General features: G+C 47.1%; 1 protein-coding gene across 1 annotated transcript in view; it reads right to left on the minus strand.

Moving 5' to 3' along the window:
- Window positions 1-581: 581 nt before the first annotated feature.
- Hs3st2 (heparan sulfate-glucosamine 3-sulfotransferase 2) overlaps window positions 582-24095 on the minus strand; it is a 102411-nt gene continuing 78897 nt past the window's right edge. Inside the window, exon 2 of the mRNA XM_055627504.1 lies at window positions 582-1934. Coding sequence (XP_055483479.1) covers window positions 1316-1934 — 619 coding nt within the window. The 3' untranslated portion in view covers window positions 582-1315. The remainder of the gene's footprint in view (window positions 1935-24095) is intronic.

A 24095-nucleotide genomic window follows, 5' to 3' on the forward strand; every position in this document is an offset into this window, starting at 1 on the left:
TTCAAGAAACAAACAAGCCAACAAACAAAAACAAGAACAACAGAAAACAGGGTGGACAGCCTGCCTGAGAAACAGTCTCTGAACTGGTAAGCCTTAAGCTAGTGAGAGAGTCTGTCCCAGAAAGCAGTGTGCATGGGCAGTCTGATGACTCACACCAAAGACTGACCTCTGGACTTCATATGGATGTGCCCACGTGTGTGTCCACACAAACATAGGCATACTCTTCCCGCCCAAGTATGTCAGGCTTACATAAAAAGAAAATAAATGCAAAAGGGACTGGGCTGTGATTCAGAACACCTGCCTGGTATGTACAAAAGTCTGGGTTCAATGCCTAGCACTGAAGGCAAATAAACAGAGTAAATGCATTCCTGGCGGCTCTCTCTGCCATCTTTCTGTACCAGTTCCTTATAGCTAGAACCCCACCCCTTCTCCGCCCCGGCTTTTACACCATCAGTCTTCACACCCCCACCCACCTTTGACGATCCCCCCACAACCTCTGCATCACTGACTGCTTCTTATACTGGCATTTACTGGTGAATTGAAGGCCCGGCTCAGAGAGAAACACTCAGTGTTAAGGACACGAGAGAGCCATATTTATTTCACATGGACAAGCATGGTTCCGTGCATGCTGAACATGAAAGCTCGTGTGAAGAAAGTACCCGTAACAGCAGAATTATGTGCTTTTGTCCACAGGGAGCAGGGAAGAGTCACAGAGGGCTCTTTTGAAGACAGCATCCTCCAAGCACAGTGGAGACCACCAGCTTTGAAGTCGCAGGCTCATTTCGTCATCACAGAGTCCATCTCCTGGAGCGGCCAGGGAGCTGCTTTTGGCTCTGCGCACTGTTGATGAGCTGCTGTGTCCTGAGGAGGGTGGAGGGCCTTCTGACATCCCACCACCTGGGGCTGCTGAGGGAAATTAAGCTCAGGGAGAAGAGACATGCCACTTGGAATTAAGAAGGCCACCACTGAGTAGTGCTCAGAGATTTGACAGATTGCTGTTCTCACAGCAACAGAAACATCTCCGCTTGGAAACATTCCCGACACTGGGAGATCCACCTTTCCACAGCGATTCCCCAAGACCTCTTCTGGGCAGATGGGAGCAGATTCTAGAACCGGATGGGTATGCCAGAAGCAGGTAGAATTTTCCTGGACAGAGCGGGGAACCACCAGTCTCTTGGTCTTTATTTAACTTCCTGGTTCCAAGATGATCTATCATGGGATTCAAGATGGGAAGAGGGGCTGGAGGTGAGGATCAGGGTCTCTGGGAGCAAACCTCGTGGAAGACGCAAGAGTAGAGCCCCTGTACCTCAGAGACTCACTCCCACCGGAAGTCCTGGCCAACAGTTTCATAAAATTTAATATTATAAGGTCTATAAAATTCCCGGAGCTGGTCTATGACTTCAGGGTCGATCTGTACATGAGTTCTCCCTTTTGATTTGCCCAGGCATCGAGGCAGGACAGTCGACTCAGGTTTTTTCAAGCAAGGGAATCCTTTGGTCTTGTTGAAGTAGAAGTGCTTGTCTGTGATGAATCTCTTGATGCCCAGGAAGTCCTGAATGCGCCCCATTTCGCCGGCTGGGTCGGTGATGAGCCGCTCGCCGCTGACGAAGTGGATCTGGGCCAGCGGGAAGTACCGTAGCCAGCTCTCCAGGTGTAGCGCATACATGCCGATGCGGATGGCGTTCCATGACACGTCCACCAGGCCCAGGCTGCGGTTTCGGAAGGACAGGCCCTCAAAGGTGGGGATGTCCGGCTTCTTGGAAAGCGTCTGCGTGTAGTCAGAGATGGCTCGGGTCACTGGGTTCCGCACCACCACAATCAGCTTGGTGTCTCTCGACATGTTGAAGATCCGTCGAGGGGCTTCTTGGGTCACGAAATAGCTGGGCGTCTTCTCCAGTGTGATCTGGGTCTCCAAGGTCCTCGGCATCAGGCTCCTGGGGGGGGGGAGGGGAGCAGAAGCAACACATCATCAGAGAGTGTGGTTGTTTTGGGGGTGCTGCTGTTAGCCCCCTCCACTTGCTGACCCACGCGGGCCCCTCACTCCTACCCCATTTTAGGTTCTTAAATGGTGAGAAACTCACTCCAACTAATGTCGAATCTTTTTAAAAATATGTTTAACAAGGGTTTCATCAAGACAGGAACAAACTAAGTATCTGTCAGCATGGGTTAAAACAAATTAACCATCTGGTGAAGCCCAGTAGAATCTGCATGTACTACTATACAATGATTGTCTACACACAGTGAGCCTCTGTATCTGTGGGTTCTACAGCCAGAGAGTCCGTCAGTCGTGGATTGAAAACATTCGGGGAAGCCAGGCAAGTGAGATGGTCTGAGTGTGTATCCCTGGAATCCATGTAAAGATGGGTATCTGCATGTCTGTAAATGTTAGCACTCCTGTGCAAGAAGGGCAGGGATAGGGAATCTATGGAGGCTCTAGGCCAGCTAGCTTGGTCTATACCCAGAGCCGACCTCTCCATTTCATTGGGAAGTAGGAAGACAAAGACAGGAACCTAGCCTACAGTATTCTGGAACCCAAGCTGGCCAGGTCATATAGGCCTCTGTGGGAACTACCCACTACTGCCAACTATGGTGACACAGAAGCAAAAGAAGCTGCCTCAAACAAGGTGAGAGATAAGGAATGACACCCTAGGCTGTCCTCTGATCTGTACACACACACACACACACACACACACACACACACCACACAAATTAAAAATATTTCAGGAAAGGGCACGTGTACTAAATATATACAGATGTTTCTCTGTATACAATATTACTGTATTGCATGATAAACCAGTCACCCAGAGTTGATTCAAAGACTACATGAGGGTGAGATACTACATCATCTCATAAAAAAGACTCCAACATCCACAGAGTTTGGTATTGTGGGGCCTCACACCAAGGATGACCCCATCCTCTATAATGAAGAAAGGCCATACGGCATCCTACCGCAGGAGGGAGACACGGGCTCTGGTAATTGTAGTTAGTGCTGGGGGGAGAACTGTATGTGGGTGGGGAGAGCTAGGCAATCGGGGATAAATGAGAACTACATTTGACTGTACAATCTTTTACGCTGCTTGAGATTTTTAATGTGTTTATTATGTATTCAAAAATACAAAGTAAGTCGTTGACTATTATCCTGGCCAAAAAAAAAAAATATTTTTTTAAATATATTAAATTTTTTTCTTTTTCTTTTCTTTTTTTTTTTTTTTTTTTTGAGGAGCAAAAGGCTTGTTTTTGCAAGAATAGCAACTGTTACAGAAATGAGTTCTGGCGTCTTCTGTGGAAAAACATCTGAAATGCATCCTTTGTGTAGGCTGCACGAAGCACAGACCTCTCCAGGCTGGTAGCAACCTCAGCCAGAGCCGGGCAATGCAACCGTCTTTCCCTTGTTTTTTTAATTTTCTGGCTCTGCTTGGGACTTCAAGGGATGAAGGTAGCAGCTCTGCAGTCTCCCTTCCGGATATTTCTCTCGCTAGCCTTGACGAAGAACACCCCTTGTTCCCAGTTGCTGCTTTTCTCTGAAGGTCACAGTTTGTCTTTAAACCAGCTGCACAGTGAACATTACATAAGGATGCAACTTTTTCTTTCTTCCTTTCTGCTTCTCTCCTTCTTAGCTTATTTCCTTCTCCCCTACGCCCTTGCTTAAATAAAGATATCTAGGGCTCTACCCTAAACCAATTAATTACAAATATTATGGGCTTAGGTCTGTTGTTTTAAAGGTTCACACTGAATTAGGTGAGGCCCAACGAGAAAGCAGAGTTTAGACAAACCATCTCCCCAGTTCTACATTCCCTCCGACAGCTTACTTCACCATCCCCCAAAACATCCACACCCGCACTTCAGTGGGGCCCAGACTCGCCATGCCCAGCATTCTCCCTGCCTCCTGTCACCTCCAACCGGCCTCACAGAGTTCCAACCTCTACCCCATCACCAGTTTTTCTCTCCTCTCCTCTAGATATTCTCATTCACAGCCAGTCCTTGGGCCTCGTCCTTGAAACTGTCACAGCTTCGAACGTTCCACCTGAAATGTATTCTAGGGCCATGAAACGAGTTTAATTTGGAATCTCCCGAAGTCGCATCCAAATAGAACCTGTGTGGCTTAATTTTGAGGGGAAGAGTCCACGAAGATCTAAAGGTGAAGCCCCACATCCTGAAGTGTGTGGGACTCAAATCCACCTCAGATGCACAGAGAAGCAGGTCAGCTGAGATGGTAAAGTAGTAAGCCTGAAGGCCAAGAACAGCACAGTTTTCACCAGAGGCGACGGGATGGGCACAGAGCTGGGCTCCTTCACAGAACATACAGAGACCAACCCTGCTCGCAAACTCACCCCCAAAACTGAGGAAAGAATCGCTTTCTGGTGTTTTACTGGTGTCTGTTTTCTAGACATCTGCTACGGCAGCCACAGGAAATGACAAGTTACAACCCTGTCTCTTCTCACCTTTACCACAGTTCCAAACTCACTACACCTGTCCTCAAATTCATCTATGAGCCTCTTGAGTTCACTTTAATCTTGTGGGCACAGAGGACAATAGTTTCAACATCGTCATCAGCCTTGCTCTCTCCGTCTCTAACAATGCAGCATTTCAACTATTTATCCTTTCCAATTTCACATACAAGGTTCTAACCAGTAGTCAGAACTGTTGAGCCTTCAGACAGTTATCAGTTCTAGCTTTAGGTGAGTCTTCAGCTATGTGTCACATTGGTCTTCATGGCATTGTCTATCATTCTTCAGTGTTTCCATTCTCACTGTAAACTCTCAACCCTGCTTCTCCTACCCACTCTTAACATGAGACTAGCCTCCCCCACATAAAGAAGGTATAAACTCTCATCTCCCAAGTCCTTCAGTTTTCTTCTATCCAGTCTTGAAACTGACCTTTGTCTGAACTCATTCCCAGGCCCTCTTGTTGGTTTCAGAGAACATTGTGTGTTGGGCTCATGGGGTCTACCTGTGAGAACAAGGTATGCTGGGCTTATAGTCTACCTGTGTGAGAACAAGTTGTGTTGGGCTAATGGTCTACCTGTGTGAGAACAAGGTATGCTGGGTTTGTGGTCTACCTGTGTGAGAACAAGGTATGCTGGGTTTGTGGTCTACCTGTGTGAGAACAAGGTATGCTGGGTTTGTGGTCTACCTGTGTGAGAACAAGGTGTGTTGGGCTCATGGTCCACCTGTGCTCAGCTTCCTTCCTCGGGAGTCTCTGACTACCCATCCTGGGGTTCCACAGTCACTGTGCAGGAAGGCTGATGCAACTGGTATTTTTGTGCAAAACCCAAGGTCTGTATCAAATTGCTTGAGTTGGAAATTTTCATAGTGGTTGTTTGTATGGAGTGGGCCGTTTCCTAAAATGTGAGATATCAAGCCAGCTGTGGTAGCATGTCTGTAATCCCAGAACTTGGAAGGCAGAGACAAGAGAATCATGAATTAAAGGGTGTCCTGGGCTACACAGTGAGAGCCCCAGCCTTTCTCAAAAGAATAGGGAAAGAGACACAGAGAGAGAAAGAATTAAAACAACTCAGAAGGCATCTCAATGGACCCCTTTGGCTGGAGGTTCTTACACGTAAACAATTAGGAGTTTAGGATGAGAGTAGACACTGTTGCGCTATGGGGCAGGACACTTCAACCTCCTCCCTGGGTTTTCCAAACTCTGTAGGTGCTATCGATGCAAAGGTCTTCCCCGGCACAAAGACATGCTTGACTGTCCATTAAATAGATTTCTTTGCAATGTCCTTCAGTACAATAAGGACTATCGAGAGGGAAACAGCAGAAGCAGCACTTTCCAAGCCTTAGTAGGCCAGCTGTGAACTTTTGCTCAGAACATTCATTAACATCCTCCCTTTTCCCAGTTTGGAAAATTCCCATCAAGTCTGGTGACCTCCAGAGTGGCACAGTATCCCCAAGCTGGACACTGACAGAGGCCTCTACCATTCTAATTCCTAATACGCACAAAAATTGCAAAAACAACATGACCAGGGCTGAGCTAAAGGGACCCGGTTACAGACTGGAAAGGCAGCTCAGTGGCCGAGAACGCTTGCTGTGAAAACATGAGGATCCCAGTTTGGATTCTGGTAACCACAAAAATTGCCAGGTGTGCTGAGCATGCGTGTAACGCTGGTGCTGAGACAGGAGGATTGTTGCGGCTCGCTGGCCTCCACCCTAGCTCCTGGTGCAGCGAGAGACCCCGTCTCAAGGGAACAAGGGGTAGCGGCAGTGAGAGAGCAGGCCCTCCCCTAGCTCCAGCACACACACACACAGGCATCCATACTTGCATACATGATCACACACAGGCACGCACACACGAGCCAGATTATAAATAAATCCACAGTGTTCGTGCCAAGAGTTGAAGGGCTTCTGTGCACGACAACTTGCCTCTGTCTCTTCAAGGAAGACTCTTCAGTACTCTTTCTGTCTAGATCATTGGAACAGAGCACTAGCTCCTGCGATGGCCCTGTTAGGGAGGCTGGGTGTCCGAGCTCTCCACACACAGGTGGGATGGGAGACTGTGCCTTGAGGCCTGCCTTTTCTCCTTATGTCACAGACAGAAAATTGCTTGTTTACAGTTGCCAGCAAACACCCGAATGCTTCTCCACGGCTTATCCCTCTAAAGTCTCGGTCTGCTTCTTTTCTGCCTAACGTTAAAAAATCAAAACCAAACAGGAGCCTATTTCTACATTTGCTATTTGGACTTTCCCTCCACCTGTTGTTGCTCAGCAATGATTTTTTCCCCACAGCCAATCACAGCCTGGATTTTTTTTTTTTTTTCATGGAATTGCAATACTACTGCTTTGGATAAAGTCTTAGTGGACTGAGGAGCCAGCAGGTATGGAAGTCAGGCAAATGAAGGCCTGCTTGGTGTCCTAAGACTGAAAACGTGTCATAAGGACTGAAGATGGAGCTTTGCCAGCCAGACACAGGGTCCTGAGGAGGCATCTGAAGTACGTGTCGGTAGCTTGCCACGTTTCTCCGGGATTTTACCATTTCTGAGGTGCGATTCTTGCTTTCCTTTGGAGTCTGTAAGTTATGCACACCCTGACAATAAACCACTGCCTCTTAAGTGACAGGCTCCTGTTGCTTGCAGCCCTGACTTGCAGTCTGGCCCTCTTCTCCTTCCTTTAAGCGGAGCAGGGTGCAGCACATGTGTGGATACTCCCCCAGAATCTGCCTACAAAGCGTGGCACATGGCACATCTCTACCAGCATATTTTTAAGAATTTATTTGTTTGTTTGTTTACGTATGTGTCTGTGTGGTCTTCTTGCATGTATGCCCGTGCACCATTGTTTGCGGTGCCCATGGAGTCCAGACTAGGATGTCGGATCCCCTGGAGCTGGAGTTATGGATGGTTATGAATCTCCACGTGGATGCTGGTTGAACCTGGGCCCTCTGGAAGAACAGTGCCCTTAACTGCTGAGCCATCCCTCCAGCCCCTCTATATTTTTTGAGATTTAAATGGGGTCAACAACTCAGAATTCCTGCTGAGTTCCTCCGCCTCTCTCAACTTCCTGACTTTCTCCAGTCTAGTCTGGATCTTCCCAATAGACCATCTCCCATTTCTCTCCTTGTTTCACCCCGAATGACCTACTTCCTTTCCCAGTCTATGGCCAGCGCCTGGGAGGTGATTCATAAGTTGGTAATGGGAGCTGTAATTTCAGCTTTCCTGTGTTCTAAACTCCACTGTCTGACTGTCTGTGGGCCGAACATTCCACCTCAACAACCAAGCTCACCATTTTCCTCCTCAAATCATATTGCTGTAAAGACACAAACAAACAAACAAACAAACAAACAAACAAAAAATGTTCCTTGGAACATTTGCCTTCCTGTAACTTATCCTCCGATGTTTGTGCATGCTTCTATTGGCTTCAATCCATTCTGCCACCAGGGGAAACCCTCTAAAGTAAATCCAATCAACTCAAGCCTCAGTGATTCCTTAGAACAAAGTCAGTGTTTCATGAAATTTGAGGTCCCTGCCTACCTTTCTAGAATTAATCCCCATCACTGCCTGGTAAACTGATTGCCATGCCATACTGAACATAAGACCCACTCTCCAAACACAAGTGATTTTTTTTTTTTTTTTGTATGTGGTTTTCCTTTGCTGAATTAATTTTTTGGGGGGAGTGGTATGTGCACACTTACATGTGGAGGTCAGAGGTCAACCTTAGGTGTCGTTCCTCATGTATATGTCCACCTTGGGTTTTTGTTTTGTTTTGTTTTCTTGGGACTGGGTCTCTCATTGGCCTGGAGCTTGGCCATTGAGCCCTAGGGATCTGCCATTCCCAGCCTCCCATGTGGAGATTGCAAGCATGTGCCACCATGTTCAGCTTTCTGTGTGGAGTCTGACGCTGAAGTTTCTCTCATGTGTGGCAAGCACTTTGCTGGCCCAGCGGTCTTTCAATCCTATACTTTAAATGCTTCGAGACTTATCACTGGATTTTGTCTTGCTTGCTCTAATGAATGCTTCCTCATATTTACAAATCCCAACTGAAGTCACACGTCTGTCACCCTTCCATGTTGTCTCCTAGTATTTTGTATTTATCAGCATCATCTTTTGGTGATTATCTCTTATGTCTCTTTTTATTACCAAGGATTATTAGCTATCTGGACATGTCTACTGTTTGTTTTTTTTTTTTTTTCCTTCGCCTATAACCGGGCCTGCCATCACTGCTCAGTGAGTAGATCCAAGATTCAATCTCTTTCCAAGTCCACTGCAGGGAGGAGATGAGGGAGGGAGGGTGGGATTGGGAGGGAATGAGGGAGTGTGATACAGCTGGGATACTGAGTTAATAAAATGCAACTAATAATAAAGATTAAAATAAATAAATAAATTTTAAAAAAAGATTCAATCTCAGAAACAGGTCTGTTGGGAGGTAGCCTGTTGCTTTATCAACAATACAGTGCCCTATGTAATCAGCTTCTAAGGAAACATTTATTTTGGCTCACAGTGTTGGGTGACCCAGTCTGTAGTTATTGGCTCCATTTCTTGAGCCCATATAGGAGAACATGGGGTTGAGAAAAGTTTCTACTTTACAGGCAGAAAGCACAAAAGGAGCTAAGCTGTCTCTAATACCTCTCCAAGAGCCCACTCCAATGACCAAAGGGCCTCCCACTAGGCCCCGCCCCTTAAAGGTTCCACCACCTCCCAATAGAACCACTGGCTGGGGACTAAGCTGTTAACAGATTGGCCACAGTGTGGCTTCTGAGTCCTCACATGTCAGCACTGGTTTATAAGCTTAGTACTCCCTTAGCATTCTGGCAGAGGAAGTACCTTGGCGGAGAGTCACAGAAGCAGTATTTTTTGTTGTTCTAAAGATGTCATTGTGGCCATGGATGCCACAGACTGAATGGGAAACCCAAGCTCTGCTTCCATCACGTACTCCAGAGGCAGGAAGGAAAAACGGGGCTTAGAGGAGCACCCCCCTCAGCGCTTCTGTGCTGCTCTCTGCACTTGCTCCCTGGCTCAAGGCTCAGCACTGTGCCCGATGACTGCCCTGGGAGCTCCTGGAGAGGTATTTCACCTGCATCCCAAGACAGACTTATTTAGCTAAAGACTCCACTGGGCCCAGGAGCCTCAGGGTGAAAGCTGATGTCTCTAGTGGGCAAGAAAGGGTGGTAGAAAGCAGTGGTTCTCAACCTTCCTAATGCTGTGGCTTTAATTCGGTTCCTCATGCTGTGGTGACCCCACCCATAGAATTATTTTGTTGCTACTTCCAAACTGTAATTTTGCTCCTGTTATCAACTGTAATGTAACTATTTGTATTTTCTGATGCTCTTAGGTGACCCCTGTGAAAGGGTCGTTGACCCCCGAAGGGGTCTCGGCCCTGGTATAAACTATGCATTCCTGTGCCTCACAGCCTTCACCGGAGCTATTCATGAGTAGTCTACAATGTGCCCATGCTGCTCCCTCATGCTTCCCTACTCAGTGGGATTTTGGTAAGGGTCTATAGATGGATCTTTTCTTTTCTTTTTCCTGTTCTCATTTTTTCATTCTTTTTCTTTTCTTTTCTTTTCTTTTCTTTTCTTTTCTTTCTTCCTTCCTTCCTTCCTTCCTTCTTTCCTTCCTTCCTTCCTTTCTCTTCCTTCCTTCCTTCCTTCCTTCCTTCCTTCTTTCCTTTCTTTCTTTTTTTGACAAATCTCATGTATTTCAGACTGGCCTCAAATTTGCTTTGTAGTCAAGGATGACCTTGACCTTCCGATATTCTTGCCTCTCCCTGACAAGTTTGGGGGTCACAGGTTTGTGCTATCATCCGAGGTTATGTGGTTCTGGGGATTAAACCCAAGGTGTGCATGCTTGCAAGCATTCTATCGACCGAGTCATATCTCTACTCCCCAGATCACTTCTCATAAGCATGTTGGAAACACTCAGAGTTTGCATTGCTGTCTTGGTTCATGGCTGTATTCTCAGAGCTGGGAAGGAGATCACTCTTTGTGTGTTTCTGAAAATAGCCATCGAGGAGAGCAAGAGACCATGAGGACTTTCCTTTGGGAAGAATGAGGCAGGAGGATCACCTATTACTCTGCTGTCCTGCACCTCAGAGTTCTGTGGTGTGCCATCTAAAGGAAAAACTCGGATTTCCCACAGAGCTTACTAGAGAGAACAATTTAAATCTTCTTTTTTTTCCCCCAGAGTTGAAAAGATAGTTAGGAAGACCACCGTAAGGGAGGGAGGAAGGAAGGAGCTATTTCAGCTCACAATTCTGGAGTGTGTTGTTTGTTGACTCCACTCTTCCTGAACCTATGTCGATGCAGAATCGTCATGGTGGGGAGTACATGCAGGGCAGAGATGCTTCAGAGCTGAGCTGCTGGGACCTTGAAGATCTATGGGTACTAGCTTCAGGTGTAGACTCTTCTGCCAGAGGAGGAAGCCACCAGCGTTTGTGGGAAGCTGATTCCAACATGGGAAATGGGAGGCTTTACCCCTCCAGTCCTAGCTGGCTCACAAAGTTGTCAATACCTCAAGGAATGAAACCATCTCATGTACCTCTCTAGCTCTGGCATATAAAGCAGGTGTTAAATGAATGCTTCCCTCAGTGAATATATGAATGGCGAGGGGGTGGCAGGAACAAGATATGGCATTCAAAATTAAGCCCCTGATTTTATATATATATATATATATTTTTTTTTTTTTTTTTTTTTTCCAACAAGGCTCCAGGTCTTCCTAGCCATTCAGTGTGTACTCAGTAGTGAGTCAACAAACTCACCGATGACATAAGTGCCAGTTTTACTCTTTGTCCACTCTATAGCAACACCATCTGCCCACCACACCCTCAGTGTGTTGGCCTTTTGGGGATACTTCCTATCCAATCCATGATAGGTTTTCACGGTCCTGGGGCTCTCTGGAAATTACCTCTCTGACTCACATCAGCTACCCAGTGGAACACGGATGGCTCCGGCAGCCTCCAGTGTCCACCCAAGGTACATCCCGAACACTCGGGAGCCTGCCGGAGCTGGGCATTATTGGGAACACAGAGTGGGCATGCCTCTGATTATTATAGACAGAGTCTCTGCAAGGCTTCCCTTTGTGAGTTCTGCAGTTGTGTTCTGGAAGGCCCAGCCGCCTGAGGGACTTTGTGATTTATTAGCTCCTAAGTGGGCAGCGAGGCTCCTTGAAAAGCACGGCGGTCTCTGGAGGGATAATTAGCAGCCATGGCAGAGGGAAGAGGCCTCTTTGCAAAAAGCTGATTCTGAAGGCAAACCCGCTAAACCTCCAGAGCCAAGCTCCAGACACCTGTGGCCATTTACCCTTTGGCTGAGGAAGGTCCAGCTTGTGTCAAGAGGCCACATCCTTCCCCATCTATGGCAGCAAATCCTTACTAGTGTGTGACCCAGGAGCAAAATGCTAAATCTCAGTTTAAACCCCACCAGTCACTCTCTATTGCCCACATGAGCTTGAACTAGACAGCACACCTATGGCTCTTTGATCCTGGCCATGACCACTGCTGGGCTACAGCCAAAGCAGACTATTCAAAGTCCCGTCTGTGCTTCCCTAGGCTGTTTCATGCTGAGGGGACTTTGACGTGTGCCCTTTGCATGAAGCATTTCTTAACCTGTCTGAGCAGATGACTGCCTCTGCCACGAAGCCTTCCCTGACTTATCTGTCATTTCCTTTGCCTAGAGGAGTAAGGCATTTGTTTTTATTTTCTTATTATTTATGATCCCATGGTACCTGATACATGCCCCATTCTTGCCACATTACCTGGGTCAGTTCTTTAAAGGCAGGACCCTTGCCAGGCACATCTCCGCATCAGTAAGGCCTAGTCCCGTAGCTGGTATGCATTCGGGTATTCATTAATTAAACAAGCGTTTGCTTAGCACCTGCTTTACTCCAGGGATACAAAGACATGTCAAGCATACTTTTTTTTTTTTTTTTTTCTCCTCGAGGAGCTAACAGCTTTGTAGGCAAACTGGGCCTGGAGGAGGGCTGCCTCAGAACTCAGCTTCCCACAAAACCTGGCCACTTTTATTCTCTGGCAGAAGGGTCTATGTCTGAAACCAGCTTCCTGGAGGTCCCCCAAGTTCCTAGCAACCAGTCAAAGCCCATCAGCCAGTCATCTGATTACCTCCAAACTGACAAGGCTGCTATCTTCATTGCCCTAACAACAGGAAGCCGATTCTATTGGCAGCACATGGTCATCAACACAGACTCACATGTGGCCAAGATGCAGAGAACAAGAGGCTGTGGGACGCTCAGCCCTAAGAGGAACATGTGTGCCCCGCTCCTTCCTACCAAGGCCCAGGGATCCTTTCAGAAGAGGGGCAGAAAAAGTGTGAGAGCCAGAGACAGCGAATGACTCCAGGAAAACTGTTTTCTCCACGCAGCAGGACAGCTGCACATTTGAACTCATCGCAGTTGTGACAGCATGGATGGGACCCAAGCATGCCCAAGCCAGTCTAAATCCCGGCATGGAGAGGGGCACTGGGCATGAAGCCTCTCGCTAAGCGTGGAGCTATTAGCAATTAGCTGCTGGGAGAGAGAGGGAGGAGGGGAGCTTCTCCAAGAGTGCAGGTCCTGGAAAGTCAACCTCTCTCAAGTGGGAAATCACACAGAAATGTCTGGGCAGAACAAATGAGCCTTGAGAGGGGGAAAAGGGACGCAAAGTTGGGTGGCTCTAGGAAGGGTTGGAGGAAGGGTGACTGTGATAAACGCACTGTATGGAATTCTTAAAAGAACCAATACTTTTTTTTTTTTTTTTAAAGAAAGTTGGTGGAGGTGTGGAAGTGAGGGATTTTTTTTCCCCTGGGGCTGAAACCCCAGGGATGGTCAGCCCTTGTCAGGCCCCTCCTAGTTATTGGGATGAGACAGCGTTGCTTATTCTCTCTGCCTCTTCTGTAGTAACTCTCAGTTTTTTTTTTTAAGGTTCCTGGTAAAGCCATGCCTTGAGCATTGTGGGACTTGTCTTCAATTTCCTTATATGAGTAGACACCACGTGACACACCCATACAGAGAATGATGGGCTGTTTTAATAACCAGACATGCACGTACTTTGGAATTCAAGAGACTTCTTATTTTATTTTATTTTATTTTATTTTACAAAGCTTTTATTTTAGTTCTGTAACTTGCTCATTATAAGGAATTATGCAGCAGATATCAGCTACGCACAGGGCCGTATCCCACAAACCCAGACAGGAACAAGCCGATATCTGACATTTGGCGTGCTGGGTCTCAGCCAATATCTGTTCTAAGCTCAAGGACAAAATCATCTTGCTCCGGTGTCACAGTAACCCTGCATAGCAGGCTCTCACCGTTCCTGTTTGGGGCCTGTGGAAAGTAGGACACAGAGAACTGAGGGAAATCACCAACGCAACACTGTCTGGATTCAAGCGTGGCTTCAGCACTGGAGGAAAACGTGAGAATGTGAAAAATTCATCTTGGCACTAGGACAGCCTTTCTAGGCATGAGACAAAAACCACAGGAAAGTTAAAGCACACTGGTAAAATATGTCTCTGCAATGAGAAAGTATCATATGTGAAAGGAAAGTGACAAAATCAGCAAATACTTGTAGCATGGCAGCTGGGAACATGGAGGGTAGGCCTCATCTTTTTTTCACTTACATATTTCATATAATTTTTCTGGCTCCTCACAAAAAATAAGTAATGGAGACACAGCCAGTAGAAGAAAGGGGCACGGGTCACAAGAAAAGAACTGACAGAAAAAAAGCCACAGATGGAAAAATAAGTATGTGAAAATAACCTCAGGCTCTCAACACACTCATTTAAAAAGGTATGCAAATTAAACTCATGACGAGATCTTTATTCACCTATAACACGGATCATTTATTCACTTATAATGTAGGGTGTGTGTGTGTGTGTGTGTGTGTGTGTGTGTGTGTGTGTGGAGAGGAAGAAAGGGAGGGAGGAAGAGAGAGAGAGAGAGCAAGCATATGTATACATGCATGCTGCAATGTATTTGTGGCAGTCAGGGGACAACCCAGATGTCCCTCAACCAAAGAATGGATGCAGAGATCGTGCTACATTTACACAAGGGGACAGTACTCAGCTATTAGAAACAAGAAAATGGTGGAATTTGCAGGCAAATGGATGGAACTAGAAAAGATCAACCTAAGTGAGGTAATCCAGACCCGGAAAGGCTCACATGGTATGTACTCAACTTACAAGCAGATGGTAGACCTATAGTAGAGGGTAACTGTGCTACAATCCACAGACCCAAAGAAGCTAAGAAACAAGGAGGGCCCACGGGAGGGTGCCGGAACGTCACTCAGAAGGGGAGATAGAATAGACAGCAGAAGTGGATGAAGAGAGGGAACTGGGCAGGACATGGAATGGGGAGGGAAACAATGGTGGGGATCAGAGGTGGGGTAAATGGGGCGGGAGGTGAGAGGGCTGGGAACAAGAAGGGAAACTGAGGCATCTCTTTGTCAAGCTGGAGGCCTGGAACAGGGTAGGCTCCTGGGACGATATGGCTGTGACTCCAATTGAGACTCCTAATGGGTGGGGGGACTCAAAGACTGAAGTGACCACTTCCTTGCCAACTACTGCAGGGAGGGGAACAACAACCCCCCCCCAACAAAACTCCCAAACCCCCCCCCTACAAAAAGTGCAGGGTTGAAGAGGGAACAAAGATAGAGGGAAAGTCCAACCAATAACTGGTCCAACCTGAGACCCACCCCATGGTAGAGAGCCAGCCCCTGGCACTATTAATGATGTTCTGCTGTGCTTGCCGACAGGAGCCTAACTTGACTGTCCTCTGGGAGGCTCCAGCCAGGAGCAGATGGAGGCAGATGCTAGGACTTGCAGCCAAGCATGGGGCAGAGATCCAGGGGTCCTGTGGAAGTGTTGAGGAAAAGATGGAAGGATCTGGAGGGGACAGGAACCTCACAAGAAGACCAACAGAGACAACTAACCCATCACATGGGGGCTTTCAGAGATGAGACATCAACATACATGGTCTGGACTTGGGCCCCTACACATTTATGGCTGATGGGCGGCTTGGTCTTTATGTGGGTCACTTGGCAAGTGGAGGTGGGGGCTGTTTCTAATATGGACCCTATTGCCTGCTTTTGAATAATTTCCCCCTGGCAGGGTTGCCTTGTCTGGCCTCAGGGGATGAAGATATGCTCAGTCCTGATGTGACTTGATGTGCTGGGGACGGTTAATAAGGGGGGGGAGGGAGCTCCCCTTTTCTAGAAGGAAAGGGAGAGGGGAAGAGGGAAGGAAGAAAATGGAGGACTAGGAGGAGAGGACGGAGAGGGCACCCTTGGGATGCAAAGTAAATAAACTGAAAAAAAATTTTTTTAAAAAGGACAACATCAGTCCTCACTTCCACCTTGTTTGAGATGAGGTCTCTTGTTCACTGCTGTCATGGTGGGCCAGCTGTCATGTTTATGGGTGGTCTCCACCTTCCATCATTCCCAGTAGGAGCACTGGAGTTACAGACACAAGCTACAGTGTTTGTGTAAGGCTTTGTGTGGGTTCTAAGGAACTAAACTCAGGTCCTCCTCGTACTTGCTTAGCACCTGCCGAGCCACCTCCCCAGCCTTAAGATATATAAACGGTGACAAATTTGAACAAGAATGTGAAGGATGAAAGCCCTCTTGACGTGGCAGGAGCACAAATCAACACACCTTTAGGAAGGCAGTTAGACATCACCTACAGTGTCTGACACACATATCCTCTGGACATGGCGGCCGTTGCGCCTCCGGAAATTTATCTGCACAAATGTGTGAAGACTTGTGTAGGGGATGAAAATGCTTCCTGCAGTAATTGTGGTAGAGATGGAGAGGCATCCCACAGAGATCCCCTATCTTCCCTTCTTGGGACCTCCTCCATTCTGTGACCCTATTTATACCATTCCCTCAGCTCCACAAGGACTATCTCCTTACCACATCCAACTGGGAACCGTGGCTGGGTCTTGACTGGAAGAGCGAGTGGAGATATTGCTTCAAGGCCCAGGTGATGATTCAATGGGCCCATCCTGCTCCCTGTCTTTTCTGGTGCAGAAGATTCTGTGGCTCTAGAAAGCGCAAGTCCAACAGATACAGGAAGGATGGTGACCTCCTATAACTGGGGAATGCCCTCCCTGAGCGCCTGTGAGCCAGGAACAAGCATTTGTTTGTTTGTTGTTTAGTTATTATTATAGCAGCAAGCACGAACCTAACTACCACACATCTTCTGTAAAAGACGAAGACTAGGAACAAGCCACGTAATAGGATGTGGTTTAAATATGCTCTAACAAGGCTGTGCCATGGATTATAAAGCGCCTGTTAAGAGCAAGACAGATCTATTTAAAGACAGACAGGGAAGAGAGTCTGGGGTGTATCATTAACTGGGAAAGGCAAGTTGCAGTCGGGTTAATGTGACCCTATTTGCATTCAGAATCCACGTACATATGATGGAGTGTCTGTGCGCGCGCCTCTGTTCTGAAAGGATGTGCAGGATGGTGTTAGCGGTGCTTACACTGGAGAGTGACCTTGGGAGATCTGGTGTGGACGGCGGTGTACAAGGAGGTGTGGCCACGGGAACTTATTTTCACCTTTAGCTTTATGTGCAGATGGACCTGCTTCTCTTCTTGGCCTTGAGCACATGTTCTTGGTCATTAAGAAAGTGTAGCTCATTAAAAGCTGTTTGTGAAAGCCTCCACTGATACCGTTATAGGAAGACGGACGCCTGCTCTGCAGACTGAGGGAAGGAGGGTTGTTCGGAATGGCTGAAGTGTGGGTGGGTGACGAGGATGTGGCAGGCATCCTTTCTCTAGATGCGGGCCCGGATAGGGGGCTGAGGGACCGTGGGTGTTGAGTGTTTTTTCGACTGCTTGAGCAGCCACGAGGTTTCCTGGCAACTGGACCTCAGTTTCTCAGTTTGTGGCTGAGCTTGGGGACACCAGCTGGATGTCTGCCTGTCTCCTCTGGGTTTACCTTCTCACTCTCCCTCTGCCCTTCTTCCCAGGTTAAGCCAGTATAATCCCCATGAGGACTAAACAGTGGTCAAACTCAGTAGGTGTCACGTGGGGACACAGAGTCTACATATCTGTCGGGATCCACCGGGAAGCTGGCTTGCCAGTGCTTGCTACTGGGGTAGCCAGGTGTCAAGGCAGCCCTGGTATGTATTTGAGGAAGGCTTATTGTAGCCAGCAGTTGAGTAACTGATGTCAGGGGAGGAGTTGTGTGCGATTAAAAACAAGAACCAGGACTGAAGTCAGAGCATTTCTGTTTCCTGGCTCCGTGACTTTCTCATCGTCCTCCTCACCCCAACAGGCGGGGTGGCTCAGAGCTCCTCAGCTGTGCTGATGTCTGAACAAGGTGAGCAAGTGAGAGCCTGTGTCGGCCATAAAGCACTGCACCCCTCCTTGAATGGGCTTGCTGTTTGCTATTGGATTTCCCTGCTTGGAGTCAAGGCCCTTTGGGGAGACTGGTGCCTGCTCAGTCTCCTGCTGCTATCCTCTGTCTGCTGTTCCTTCCAGCGGAGGATCTTGAGATCAAGCTTAATGCTTCCACTTCCTCTTGTTAATCACATTCTTCCTCATCCCAGTGCGCCTGATTTCCATCCCACCCCCTCAAGCTTGTGTGTGTGTGTGTGTGTGTGTGTGTGTGCGTGCGCGCACACCTTCATGTGTGTTTGTAGGTTTTGTCTTCTAGACAGGACTCCAGGTAGCCTCATGGGCCTCAGACTTATTATGTAGTCAGGGCTTTGATTTTCTGATCCTCATGACTCCACCACCTGAGCGCTGGGATTACAAGCATGTGCCACCAGACTCAATGTATGCAATGCCGGGGATCAAACCTGGCAGGCATTCTACGAGCTGAGCCGCAATCTCGGCCTCCAATTCCAACTTTAGTCCTGTTTTATTTCACCTTTTCTGGAGTGTCTACTCACTCCTTACTTTCTAAATATTTTTCTTCTTGGTTTTGGAAATGCATGATCCTGCCCTCCATGCCTATTTCACATGTATTTTTCCAGGACTTTGCACTGAATCTCTAAATGTCTTCATCATCCACCTGTTGCCAAGCAATACCAAGGTCTAAACTATAAGCAGAGCCAAATGGTAAACCTCCCATCCCTGACCTTCTTCACAGCCAGCTCAGAACTGTCTCAGCTCTCCTTACAGAGCTTCATGGCCTTTCTCTACCTGGGGTGATCTACTCAAACTCATTCTGAAGCAGTGAGGCTTCATAGTGGCACTGATGGGGTCATTATCTCCTTTGTGGTTGCCATGAGTCAGTCTGGGGCAGTGTACAGACCAACTCCAAGTGGAGCTTTCTCCTCTCCTTCTACAGCTTGGCCCCTCCTCCCCTTCTCTTCCTACAGCATGGCAGAGCAACTGTAAAGACCCAAAGGAAGGAGACAAACACCATGGGGCTTTGCAAGCAGCAAAGCCTGAAGCTGGCTGCCCTCCTCCTCTCCCCATCTAAAAAGGGGTTCTGTCAGAGAGCACCTTAGTCAGGAGGTGGCTTCCACCACAGACTCTTGGCTGCCAACACGAAGGACATTAGCACACATGGCTAATCTGCCATGCTCCTCTGGCCAACTGCCTCTCCCCCTCTACACAAATGGGACTGTAGCCCTTTCCCATGCTTGTCAAATCACCAAAGCCTGCCCTTTGCAGGTGAGCTTGGCTCATACTCCGGAGGGAATGGAAACCACCCGGGTCAGGAGAAAATGCAGCAGACCCATCCAGCAGCTTTGGCTGACACTCTCCTTAGCTTGATCATCCTTACCTTCACCATGCTGTGTCTCCCACCTGAGATGTCCATTCAGTTCCCTCACCTCCTGCTGTGTGTGTGCTCAGGTCCACTGAATAAGGAGCAGTCAGTCCCCAAGAACTCTGAATGTTTCCCAGGCATTTGCACACTTGTAAGCTCTCCAAGCAAATGACTAGATGAATCAATAAGTTTAGGGTTTGTTTGTTTGTTTGTTTTAAACACCAAACTTTACAACCTCACACATCAGGGTCCCCAGAAATATGGATGGATTTGCAGGGATGAGGTCTGCAAGCTGGCCCAACTTTCTGCGGCACAATAGTGCCCCCTAGTGGGGAGTGATACTGCTACAGCTGATGGAGTAGACACAGAAAAGTCCCAGGTACCCCTTTGCTGCCTTGGGTGAAGCTGAGTGGTGGTAAAGGAAGGGCCTTTCTGTCTTGTCTCTCAAAGTTGTTGGCGCATCAGCTCCCGCATTAAGCTTCATGACTACAAAGGTTATCAGAGCTTGGCTTTATGATCATGCAGGGAACACGGAGAAGTATTGCTGATGAGCCCACTGAGCAGAGAGCTCCCTCCTACAGTCCAGGCTCTCATGTGCTTGAAGCTGCCTATGTGACTGTTGGGTCCTCGGTGCTTTTCGTCGAGTTCAAGACTTGCCTGAATTGTACAAGTGTAGATTCTCAGCTAGCTTTGGTGAAGAACAGCTCCGAGTTACTCTGATGTTGTTGTTGTTGTAGAAGGCTTTCAGGAAACCCAGCAAGCTCAATTAGCCTCTTCTCTCAAATCCTCCAGTCCTCTTCAGTCTAATACCAGGACTTTAGTATTATTTCTGTCTTCGAGAGTTAACCCTAGCTCTTTTTGTGTCTTACCCTTTCTCATCCTCAGATCAAATGTCACCACAATGTGACTTTCTAGTCCCACGGTTTCTTTCTCATAGCTGCAAACACAGGCGTTGCAATGACTTTGCATATTGGTTTAAATATTGCCTTTCTGCCCTGTGAGTCCTCCCCCTCACTAAACCCCATCAGCAGGAGGTGGTGTCTGCTTTGTCTCTTTGTATCTTTAATCCTTGTCCCAGTGCCAATCTTACCATAGACAGGCAAAGGAGCATGAATCATAGCCACCAAATATCTTGCCTGTCAAATGAATAGGATGGGAAGGAATCAAGGCCTAAATCAAGATGGCATGGGCTCCTGGAAGAAAGAGCTCTTCCGGAGAGCTTCACAAGGGATTTCCCAAAGTGTGCTTATGTATCAGCACACAACTGATTCAGGCATGAGGTGGGCTATTTCCTTTTTTGCAGTTAAGTGTTTATTTTAGCATATTCTAGAAACTTGCCAGAACATCGTAATGAGGATATATCATAATATTCATGCAACAGTCATTTACTGAGCACCTACTGCCTGCCAGCCAGCTCTGAGGTCATAGCTATAAATAAAACAGACACAGGATTTGCCTTTCTGAATCTACAGGTTTGGTGGAGATGCTAAAGGGCAAGCGACAATATTTCATCACAACTTGTGAAAAGGGAAGAGAAGGGAACATGTTACGAGTGAGTAAAGTGCTCAGAGAAAGCCTGAAGGGACAGAAAGCCAGGCAGTGAGCGCATGCTTAGAAGCAGATGCCCGCATGTGAAAGAAGAGAGGCTAAGAAAGTACAGGGTGGACTGGGGAGATGGGCCAGTGAAAGCCAGACATGGTGGTGTGTCTGTAACCCCAGCTCTCCTGTGGTGAGATGGAGGTAGAGACAAGACCAACCAGACCCAGAATGCCCTGGACCAGCTGACTTAGGATACATAGTAGTGAACGATGTTGGAAGGTGAGAACCGACATCTGAGGTTGTCCTGACTTCTACACGTGTCATGCCACGGGCATGATGTGCTCCTGAACACACACACACACACACACACACACACACACACACACACCTCAACCCCCACCCCACTTCACACATGCATACTCACACCCACACCCCGGGCAGGAGGGATGAGGTAAGACATAACTGTAGAGAATCTAAAAGTGCACGACAGCCCCCAAATCGACAGTCGTCAAGGGCAGCGTTAGTGACACGGAAAGTAAAATCAGAACCTGGCATTTTCATTCTAGTGTCACAGCCCACAAAAGAACTGACCTGAGAGATGTTGCTGAAGGAGACAGAGTAGTTGCAGCAACTTGTAATTTGCAGGTAGAGCTGAGAGAAAGGCCTCAAACAAATAGGACAAGAAGTGCTGGGGAAGATTTCATTCAGCAGACATTTCCAGGGAGATAAGACGGCTACATGAGCAGACAGAAAGGCTACTTGCTCCTAAGGAAATAAGCCACAAATTTATGCACTTACACCTGCCCACTCATCATCTATCCTGTAGAAATGCATTGGCTCAAACATCTTAAGTGACAGGTAGAAGGCAGCTATTTTTGCAAGCATTACAGGCATCCGGCAGAAGTAAAAGAAAAGTTTCTACAAAGTGAAGCCAGATAAGGACATATTGGCCGCCTGAAATTCTAGGAGAAACAACAAAACAATCCACAGATTACCATCTGCAGAGGTTTGTAGAGAAAACGACTCCTACTGTTTATTATTTTGTCGTCTTGCTCATGAGAGCAAAAGGAAAGCATTGAAAGATGCTCAACAGCTCGAGAAACAACACGTCCCCCCCTCCAAGGCGTACACTGCAAAGAGCAACAGCTGGCCCAAGGGACAGGGTGACGGAGCTCGGGACTGCAGAAGTCGTGCATAAAAGGACAGTAATTAGGGTTAAATTGTACCGAGGCCAGTAAGTGACTCTTTTAGCTTCCACTATCAAAATTATGCTTCTAACAAATGCCATGTGCTCTCATTTACACGTGAGGCTAGAAAGTAGCAGATCTTATTGAGGCAGAGAGTACCAGAAGCAGGGAAAGGCTGCTCTTGGTAGAGGGACGTGACTGGACAGGAGGGGTGGGTGCTCCTCTGCTTTGGAGTGAGGATGACCAAGGATGATGACAGTCCATCATGAATTTTTAAAGGTACCATGAAGGCTTAAATATGAGGGGAGGGGAGGGGAGCTTATTCTTTGCAGATAGTAAGCAGGAGGAACTCCAGACACTGGGCATAGAGAAGAAAGGGTTGAGACAAGGAGCCGGTATACTGGCAGGCAGGTGTATCTCGTCAGGGTGACAAATAGAGAATTCTTCTCAAAGAAATGGATGTAAGTGGGCGGTTGAGACTTGACTGGCTTCAGGAGGGGTGGCAATAATGAGGAGAAAATTGATCCTTTTTTTTTTTTCCTCCTTCCTTGCCTTTCTCTTTCTGCCAGACTTGGTGATGCTGGGCACAGAGAAGAGTTGGGCTGGGACACTGATGCTGGAAGGTAGATCTACTTGGGGTGACAGGGGAGGACCCCCTTAAAACAAACTAGCTAACAAATCCTATCTCTCAAAGCACATTTTAAAAGCTGCCAGGCTGCAATGAGTTTGGTATCGTCCCGTTGAACACCGAGTTACAATCGAGTGCAGAAATAGGTCAAAAGAAAATGAACATCTCCAAAGATTAGTACTTAATAAATTCAACATCCATTACTAATTGAGGGGAAAAAATAAGCTTAAGAAGGCAGAACACTGCATCTCACCACAACAACAACAAACCAGAGCATCCGTCGTGACGCCTAGACACCAGAGCAGGAAGGAGGCTGAGATCAGATCAACAGTTACTGGGGAGGCTCATGGCAGGCCTAACTCCACGCTCACCTCATGCGTGCTATTTCATTTAAATCTCTCAACAGCACCAGGTATGTGTCACTATTAACTTCATGACCTTATTTTTCATTTAGGAAATTAGGTGCACAGAAAGAACCTCCCTCAGGTAGTGAAAAGCGGAAGCACGAACAGAAACCCCAGCATTCCCCTTCAGCTGCCTCATCTCAGCACCCCCAGGCTAGCAGCCTCATTAAAACCAGGCAAGACAAAGATGCCCACTAACACGATTAATATTTAACGTTGCTCCATAATTTATGGACAACTCAATTAAAACTTTAATAAATGGAGAGACGGGAACTCGTAATGTTAGTAAGACATCAATTCTTCTCAAATGAATCTATAAGTCAAGTGTAATTCCAACCCAAATCCCAAAAGGACCTAAAAATTGAATTTGACAAAATAATTATAAAGTTTCTATTGGATTAATAAATTAATGAAAGGAGCCAGTTCATTTTATTAGAAGTAAGAGTGATAGAGGCAGAAAATTGCCACATCCCATATGAATGCATGTATGAAAGCTGTCGTAATTAAAACAGTGTGGCTGTGGCTTGGGAGGGTATAAATGGAATGAGAATAAAATAGGTCAGAAATACATGGCTGTGGAAAAACAGCCCACAACTTTGTTCCAATAATCCTTTCTTTCCTTTGTTCTTTTCCTCAACTCCATTTTTACTGTAGTCTCTCCTTTCCTCTTCTTTCTATCTCCCTTCTCTCTTTCTCTCCTCTTCCTCTTTCTCCTTCTTTTTCTTTCCTTTTTTTTTTTTCTTTTTGCAGTGTTGGAAATCAAAACCAAGGTCTCATACATACCAGGCTGGTAGTAGTCCTGAGCTACATTCCCAGCCCCCAGGGCAGTGTTTCCAATTAATTGAGAAATTCTGAGTGATTGGGTATTTTGGTAAACAATTAATTAATCATTTATGGAGTGGTGGGCTTAGATTTCTTTATTCACAGCTTATTAGTAAGTCCAAACGAGCAAAATAATTCAATGTTAAGAAGAAAGCAATGGGTCCAGTGAGATGGATCAGTGGGTAAAGGTGCTTGCTGCCGAGCCTGATGACCCGAGTTTAATTCCCAAAATCGATGTGGTGGAAGGAGAAAACTGACAACTGACTCCCACAAGTTACCGTGTGACCTCCACATGTGGCAAGCATAACCTCCTCAGCACATCACACACACACACACACACACACACACACACACACACACACACACAC

Source organism: Psammomys obesus, unplaced genomic scaffold (assembly GCF_907164565.1).
Source record: "Psammomys obesus unplaced genomic scaffold, mPsaObe1.curated_primary_1811, whole genome shotgun sequence".
Classification (NCBI taxonomy): domain Eukaryota; kingdom Metazoa; phylum Chordata; class Mammalia; order Rodentia; family Muridae; genus Psammomys; species Psammomys obesus.